Source organism: Dendropsophus ebraccatus, chromosome 1 (genome assembly GCF_027789765.1).
Source record: "Dendropsophus ebraccatus isolate aDenEbr1 chromosome 1, aDenEbr1.pat, whole genome shotgun sequence".
In the NCBI taxonomy this organism is placed as follows: Eukaryota; Metazoa; Chordata; class Amphibia; order Anura; family Hylidae; genus Dendropsophus; species Dendropsophus ebraccatus.
The window spans coordinates 25,442,583-25,451,205 of NC_091454.1; the positions used below are offsets into that span (position 1 = coordinate 25,442,583).

The window sequence follows — 8,623 nt, forward strand, 5'->3', positions numbered from 1 at the left end:
ATCTTTCATAACTAGTCAAAGCTTTTTGTAATAAATATATTAACTATACTGAGAATTTTACTTGTTCACCAAAACTCAAGAATATATACACGGTGCTGCCCCATAATCTCAGGACTTGAACACATGGGTTCAGCTTGACAATGGCTTTATTTTTTTTTTTGGGGGGGGGGGGGGGGGGGGGAAATTCAAGGTTAGAGAGAGCCTGATGCCTGAACACATCGGTAAGGCTAGGTTCACACTGCGTTTTCAGCATCCGTTTAACGAATCCGTTTTTTTTAACGTCCAGAAAAATAGGGTCAGCAACGTATTTTTGTCCGTTTTGGTCCGTCAAAAAAAAAAAAAAAAAGGATCCTTTTCTTATAATGGAAGTCAATGGAAAAACGGATGTACACAAATGAATCCGTTTTTTGCAATCTGTTTTTCATGCGTTTTTTGCAAAAAACGGATGCGTTAAACAGATGCTGAAAACGCAGTGTGAACCTAGCCTAAGACAGAAGTGAAGTATTGCAAGCTGGTGGGATAGAAAGTGTTGTCATGGGAAAGGAACTACTCTAAATATAGAGAGGTTGTACAGTGTATGGAGTCCATGAGAAAAAAATATAACCTGACTGGTTAAACCAACCACCCACAGAGTAACATGAACCTAGCTCTTAGGTGGAAGATGGCATGGTGCCAGTGTAGTGGGGAACTATAGCAGACCTAGAAGTTTGTGGTTCTGTCTCATGACCAGCCATCTGCAGCAGTTGACATGGAGAGTGGGATGGCAGAAGGTGGAAGATGATTGTAGCTCCTTGAGTATCGGTCTGTTGGCAATCTTTCCACCAGACCTCTAACACTCCTTGGGCTTTCATCACAAAGTATTTGCAGGTATGACAGTAGCACTCCAGGTCACCTGGTTGATGTTGGGGACAAAAAAATAAAAAACCCACACACCTTCACACTGGATTCAGTAGTCTGATTTCTCAATGTGTGCCTTCACCCAGAATAGGATGATTCTCATGAAATTTGCAGCCTATGTGCATATGCCATTTGGTGATGTGGTCTAGAATAAAGTACTGTCTCCTGTCAAGAAGTTTACCTAGGTTTACTGCATAGGAAATCCTCTTGCATTGCCTGTTCAGAAACCAAGGCTCTCTTGCTGTAGATTGATGGACTCCCATCTCCATTGTGGCAAGCAAGAAACTAACTTCATTTCAGTGGCCTAGACAGCTTGACAATCTGAAATGTCTTGTATGGTCTATGACCAAGTGTTTTCATCTATTAGTACAAATACAGGAATTGCAGGCAGAGGGACAGAGGTGTCACCCTTCATCCACTTATAACTTAAAGTGACACTGTCACCCCTTTGTGCATTCTGACATCTCTACGCAGGTGTAAATTTAGTGTTTTTGATACATACCTTATTTTATATCATACGTTGAGGTGCTTGCGCAAGTAAAAGTCAAGTCATCTTTTATCAACTGCAGACTGTTAAGTGGGTAGGGCCTCACAGCAATAGCACCACTTAATCCCGCCCACTGCACCACCGTTGGCCAGCCTGTTCCAAGGGCTGATGAGGGGGTGGGGCCAATGGTGGCATGGTGGGTGGGGCTAAGTGGCACTAATGCCATGAGGCCCCACCCACTCGCAAAGAGGTGACAGTGTCACTTAAGAGTTCATAAGCACCATACATCCATTTGGCCAAGTAGATAACCCAAGTTTAGATGTTTACTTCCTCCTATTTCCATACCAACATACCAGTTGAAGACCACCAAACTCTAGTGGATAGAATGTTCACACAAAATGTTCTTAAGTTTTTTTTTTTTTTTATTCAAGCATTAAGTTTATGCATTTTAGTAAGAGTTCTACAGTGGAGATAGATTCCTAAAAACACAATAAATATCATTGCAACTACTCCACCCGCAGCAAGTGCTCTGACAACATCTAAAGTGGAGTATTCAGAGGTAAGGTGACCTAAAGATGGAGGGGGGAAAAAAAAAAAAAAAAAAAGAAAAGAAAAAAAAAAAGTAAAAAAGTTACACATATGGATGAGCCATTATAATATATATTATTTACACACACTCCCTCCATTACCTTCCAGTTTTAAAGCTTCTCTGTCAACAGGGAGGAACTCAACTGGTCCATTGGAGGTCACCACATTCTTTAGAGGTTCAGGGACTTCAGCCATACGTTCTGGAAAGAGATCAGTCATTAACCTGAAGGGTCAGCATTTAAGTGGGTTAATATAGCGAACTATCCTATGCTCTTGGGGGAAGCGACTTACTCTTCCTTACATCACAGGATATCATGCAGTTGTTTGTGGCAGATGGGGAACAGACTGAAGCACTACAGTGAAAGTAAACCTGGGTTGGAGAGAAGATACAGGTCAGTTGCAGAGTTCTTGGTTTTCATGGCAATGTAGCGTTTTTATGACTATTTACCAATCCTGTAAGAGCAACTTGGGTTGCTTGGTCAACAAACGTGAAGGTCTTCACAGCAAATCGCTGATAGTGACTTGGGTATGGGAGGCCTTGTGTAGTACCCTCAACTGGTATAACTTGGGAGATGTAGTTATCACCATTGAAGGGGCATCTAAAAATAAATAAAGTAAAGTTACTAATCCAGTCTAGGTGTGGAATAAGGTGGCACTATACAGACAAGATTTTAGACCGTGACAACTTTGATCTTGCATGAGCCACTGATGCCCTATCATTCAGATGCTTGCTTTACACTATCTACTGACTTTATTCTAGCATCTTGGAATGTCAAATCAACCTTTCCATAGATAGCTAGTGTTCATCTATAGAGGCCTGTGTATGAGTCTCTCCAAGCCATTCATTCTTCAATAAGAATTTTAAGAGAATTTGCAAAGTAGCATTCCTTTTAGTCAGCATATGGCTCCAATTAGAAACCCTAGAATCTTTAGTATATACAAACTTAGATGCCCATGACCCAGGCTAGTATCAATAAGTGATCGGCTACCTATTCAACAGGATAGGCCATTGAGGAATGAGAGTGGAGTCCTCGGTTGTGGTGGCCCAGCAGTCGTTTAGGATTAGAACGAGATTGGGATCAGTTCTGTGCAGGAGACGGACTTCTACGTAGACTGGATCTCTAAGCACTTTAATCACAGGGTAATCCTGATCAGCAAAGTAGGTGGAGTAGCGAGGATCTGCAAAATAAAAGCAGTTAGCGATATGCTCCACATACAAGTTTACTCAACCTTGCCCCCAGCTAGTGATAGCATAAAGGGTATGCCGAATAAACTTTAGTGGATGACTGTCACCCAATGGCAAATTGCCGTCATTTAAAAACAAGGTCGTTATTTTTTAATAATGTCCATTATTTGCAATTAAAGGTGGCAATCAACCCAATTTCAACAGTGTGTAAACATAGGGGGAGATTTAACAAACTGGTGTAAAGTAAAGTAGAATTGTATTTTTTTTTTTAGTTTCTTCTCTTTATTAATTTTCCATAGTACAAAATCATGTTAAAACCTCAATTATCCACATCCTACCCCATACAATCTCCATTTGCTAAATATACCCGGTCTAGTTCATTTCCATCCATTATAAAACATACAGTAACCAAACAGCATTATGGTCCGGAGGGGATTTCACCAGGGGGCTCAATCCATCCCTTTACCAGGTACCATGTAGGTACCATCTTCCCCTTAACTATACCATATATTAGTGCAACTATCCTATACATAAAAGTTCTCTTCATTAGAAGGACAAACAGTTACCTTGTGCAATCCTTAATTCCATCAATAGAGGTCCAGAGGTGCTAACAGGAGGTGGAGGGCGCAGAGTAGATACATCTGCTTTCAGGGTGACAGTGTCTGTTTGGGAGTAGCTGCAGCGCACTGTTACCCTAGTTTAAAAAAAAAAAATAATTTTAAGAGCAGCACGGAGATTACTTACGTTAAGGTATGGTAAAAACATATCTTACCGCATCGTGCTGTCTCTGGTGATCGTGGAGCCTTGCCATGATATCGCATTTCTTGCTGCTTCAATGGTGTTTTCATAGACTATTGAGCTGCCAGGAACCTGTAGGAGGAGGTTTATATGTTACATGCCAAGTGGGGGTCTAGTCTTATGCTGGATATTTAGAGAGTCCAAGGGTGCAGGCTACAACCTGATTCAGTTACATGGTTTGGTTATCAGGAGCACAATTCAAATCCTTGCTTGTCATGTGAAGCTTTCAAAGTTTAGCAGGTCAAGACCATGTAGTCCGTTTGCCAAACTGAAGTCTATGTTGAAGTGGACTAGTGCAAGATTATAACCTAGACATCTAGTCAGTTATAGAATACTAGAACTGGGGTTCATAGAGTCCAAAACGCAGGTGAAACGGACTTACATGACCTGGTACCTAAACCGTGAACTCACTGGTAACACCCCCCACATAGCAAACTCTGCTTGAAGTTCCACCTGTCGCATTGACTCAATGCATTTTTGCAACACATTAATGAAAAACTAGATGGAGTTGTGTGCATCCATTTTGTTTTCTTAAGGGAAGTAGAAAAAAAAGTTATTTTTTTCTGCAAAAAAAATGCAAAGAGAAACAGTGTGAACCCATTCTTAGCCAAATATTCCACTCACCTGTCTTGTGCTGCCACAGGATAGTGGAAACTGGAAGACAGCAAAGGATGGGCTCATGGCCTTAGACAGCCCGGCACAAGTAGAGGAGTCCAGACCAGACACATGAACAGAAGACAAGTTCAGCGATGGAATGGTCAGATCTTTGGAAACAGCAACCACCATGAGGTTGTCACTTGTGCACCGTGTGGTCACTGCAGGAGAGTTACAACAAGTTAAGGTGGAACAAGAAATGCTACAGTGCAAGATGAAAGCCAATCTTAATTTTTTAATTATTCATGGTGCCATAGCAAGACTGGATTATAATAGTTTGGAATATTCCACATGACTCTACCCCCTATGGTATGCAAGTTTGGAGGCAGTAAAGCAATGCATATTGCATCTAGACACAAGTTGCTCCTGGGTTATCCAGATACTTACACTTATTCCCATAGTAACAGGGCATTGTAGCGTCATTAGGTGAAAAACAGCATCCGACTTCCTCGCAGACGACCTGTGACACTGGTCTCGATAAACAAGGAAGCTTGTCCGCCTGACTCACTGCAGAGCAAACACTTGGGCTTGGTGCATCCATAGCTATAGGGTAAAGAGTCACCATTAAGGATGTACCCAGACATTACCAAAACCAGATAGATACTGCTACTATAAGGGTTGCCCCATCTGGTGAGCCACCATTTGCAGTAGTAGGGCTAGTCCGTCTAAGCAGGGCTTGGTTTCCTACTATCCCACTGGAAAGTGACGTGTAAGATTTGTGGGATCATTGGCTGCTGTTCTAACACAATAATCCAGGTGTCAAACTGGGGGCTCTCCAGCTGTCGTAAAGCCACTATTCCCATCATGCCTGGATAGCCAAAGCTTTGGCATCATGGGAATTGTTGGTAGCAAGAACCCCCTACCCAAGCTCATTCAGTATGTGACTATACACACACACATTATCTAGTCAACTTGGCCATGAGAATTAGTACTGCTATATAGGGACATATCAGTTATATGGCCCCAAACTCATTCCTCTGGGGGCTACCATCATCATTACAATCCCATTCACTTATTCTGTGATACAGCTATCTTTTGACATGGCAATATTTGGCCATGCAATCTGTATCATAACCAAAGTTGTCACAGTCCTAACCTAGAACCTACATGGCTTTGACCAGACACTTTTAGACAAGTTATTCTAGAATATGAAAGTTACCAGTTGTGACTGGACATCTCTTCTCCATCTTGTGTTGTTCAACTTCTCCATTCACAATCTCTTCCAAGAGAAAGGTCAGCACATGTTCTCCATCCTATAATGATATAGGTTGAATATAGTATATACCAGTTTCCTGACAGTTGGGGGGGGGCATAGTAGTAGCAGAGTCTCCCTTAAGAGTCGGGTTTGGTCAGGTCTGAATGTTCCTACCTCCAGTGACTAGAAGAGCGCAACTTGTTCCAATGTTCACCAAACTGCACTAGTAAGATTCCTTTACAAGCCAATGGAGCCCATGTAGTGCAACCAGGTGAAGATCATGGGATGTAAAATACCCATGTTGAAGATTAATTTATTCCACCATTATGTTCTAGCATGACACAGCTTACTATTCATTGCTCTACTCCCATAGATATTCATCTGTCTGCCACAACATATCAGACTTCCTTCATCTCTTACCATCTCAGTTACATAGCATCCGTCATAAGCCGCACTGAGGAGCATTGTGCCATCCAGTTTCTTGCTTATCCAGAATCCACATTCAGAGTTGTTAGCGAGGTTACGAGGTTCCTCCTGAAAATCTGAACAACATTACAGGAGTCAATATACCAGATGTTCCTTATGAAGGTTTCTTTTACCACTTCCCTTAGAGGAATAAATAAAATATATATTTAACCACAGTGGGTCACATGGTGCCCTGGAGGTGGGCCTAGCACCCCAAGTGCACCGATATCTGGGCACACCTCTAAACTGGCACTCAGCTTTAAAGTGACTGTACCATCAGGCCCAGGCTGAAGCACTGGAGGGGGGCCGAACCACCCCCAGTGGGAAGAAACTGCAGCCGCTCCATGACGTGACTCCATTAGAATTAATGGAACCCTATCAGAGGGGCGGGGGTTTCCTCCCACTAAGAGTGGGTCAGCCCGCCTCCAGTGCTTCAGCCTGGGCGGTACAGTCACTTTAAGACCAAGTTCACATTTTGTAGTCCTGGCTTCTGCAGTACTTCATTACCATGGGTGTAGGCTTTAGATTAGTGCATGGTGTTTTGTTTATCACTATTGAAGGGGGTCAGCTGAGAGGACCCCACCTCAAGTTACTAGACTAAAAGGTGGGCGGCAAAATACCAACAGGTTACCCAGCGCTACAAAAAACATGGCCACTTTCCCCCTACTGGTGTCTCCAGTTTGGGTGTGGTTTTGAAACTCTGTTCCATTGAAGTAAATGGAGCTCAATTGCAAACCACACCTGAACTGGAGACAACAGTAAGGGGAAATGTGGCCATGTTTTTAGAGCGCTGGATAACCCCTTTAAGTTCAGGGAGTTCTCCAGGATTAGAAAGACATGGCCGCTTTCTTGCAAAAACAGCACCTCTTTCACCCTCAGGGTATAAACCCACACACCGTATATGCAGCATATTTACTGCTGCGATACGCAGCAGATTAGAGCTAAATAACTGAACACAGCATCAAATCTGCTGCGTATTTGTTGCGTATACAGTGTGTGGGTTTGTACCCTCAGTCTGGGTTTTGAAGCTCAGTTCCATTAAATGGGTTATCCAGTGCTACAAAAACATGGCCCCCTTTTTTTCAGAGACAGCCCCACTCTTGTCTCCAGCTTGGGCAGGGTTTTGCTGCTCAGTTTCATTGAAGTGAATGGAGCTTAAAGGGGTTATCCAGTGCTACAAAAACATGGCCACTTTCCCCCCTACTGTCGTCTCCAGTTTGGGTGGAGTTTTGAAACTTAGTTCCATTGAAGTAAACGGAGCTTAATTGCAAACCGCACCTGAACTGGAGACAACAGTAGGAGGAAAAGTGGCCATGTTCTTGTAGCACTAGATAACCCCTTTAATTGCAAACCAAACCAGAGACAAGAGTCATGTTGTCTCTGAAAGAAAGTGACCAGGTTTTTATAGCACTGGTTAACCCCTTTAAATAGAATGGATCTGAAGTGTAACACCACACAACCTGGGGACAGGTGCTGTTGTGCTAGAAAGTATCTGTATTTAAGTCCAAGATAATCCCTTTATTGGTTTGGGCATAATACTCTGCAGCCTAGAACTACTAGGCCCAGTACACTCAGTATAGGGGAGTTGCTTCACAACATATAGGTACTGCCACTGGAAGATCAGGCAACTATGGATAGGACTAGACAAGTTCAGTGCCCAATCCCTACTCTGACTCCATAGGACTCATGCACAGAGCTCACCTGATGTGGTCATATCTGTAAGTGAGTAACTGCCCACTGATCAAGTTGAGATTCCCTATGACCACCAGTGAACACACAGCTATACTTTACTTTTAAAAGAAGGGGACCAGATCTATACCAAAACTGAAGCAGCTAAAGCTGGCACTTTTTATTCCATATTTCTACAGCCTCAAAAAGATTTTCCAGGTGACCAGTCATTGCAAACACATTAAGATATAGAAAAATTATTGCTAACTTTTTTGGTCCACTTAGAAGATAGCCACTCACCTAGAACAGTCAGTAAAGACGCAGCATTCTCAATAGCCATAGTAAAGGTCAGCTTCATGTCTTCCAAGCCACACTGGAGATGGGAAGCCTCATCCCACAAATAATTCCCATCACTCCAGAGCACACACCAGAACACCAGGACTAACCCTAGGACTCCACTGCTGCTCCCCATGTTCCCTGTGATGGTGAATGCTGCCAGGAACCATAGGCCGAGCACTTATATCCTGAAGAGGGGAGGGTGAGACATGTGATAGGGCGGCTACTAATGTGAACCCAGGTGATGTGATGCTGTTCAGTCATCATTCACCTCCAATATTTAACCCCCTCATGGACCCAGCAATTTCTTTTTTTATTGTTGTATCCTGAGGTTCATTCTTCCTGCAGA

At 42.9% G+C, this 8,623-nt stretch overlaps 1 protein-coding gene across 1 annotated transcript; it reads right to left on the reverse strand.

Moving 5' to 3' along the window:
* Positions 1–1,810: 1,810 nt before the first annotated feature.
* On the reverse strand, positions 1,811–8,364 carry LOC138775386 (zona pellucida sperm-binding protein 4-like). Its single transcript, XM_069955935.1, has 12 exons — positions 8,239–8,364; positions 6,226–6,347; positions 5,770–5,863; positions 4,998–5,153; positions 4,581–4,771; positions 3,931–4,028; positions 3,725–3,852; positions 2,962–3,151; positions 2,421–2,571; positions 2,264–2,342; positions 2,074–2,172; positions 1,811–1,953 (listed from the first exon to the last, which is right to left on the reverse strand). Exons 1-12 carry the CDS (start codon positions 8,294–8,296, stop codon positions 1,811–1,813), a joined length of 1,509 nt encoding a protein of 502 aa, XP_069812036.1. The 5' UTR covers positions 8,297–8,364.
* Positions 8,365–8,623: the final 259 nt, after the last annotated feature.

Coding starts and splice junctions, on each gene's coding strand:
- LOC138775386 (XM_069955935.1), bottom strand. CDS start 8,296: ATGAAGCTGACCTTTACTATGGCTATTGAGAATGCTGCGTCTTTACTG. Junction 5,864..6,225: donor GATGCTATGTAACTGAGATG/GTAAGAGATGAA, acceptor ATATCATTATAG/GATGGAGAACATGTGCTGAC. Junction 2,173..2,263: donor ATCCTGTGATGTAAGGAAGA/GTAAGTCGCTTC, acceptor ATCTCTTTCCAG/AACGTATGGCTGAAGTCCCT.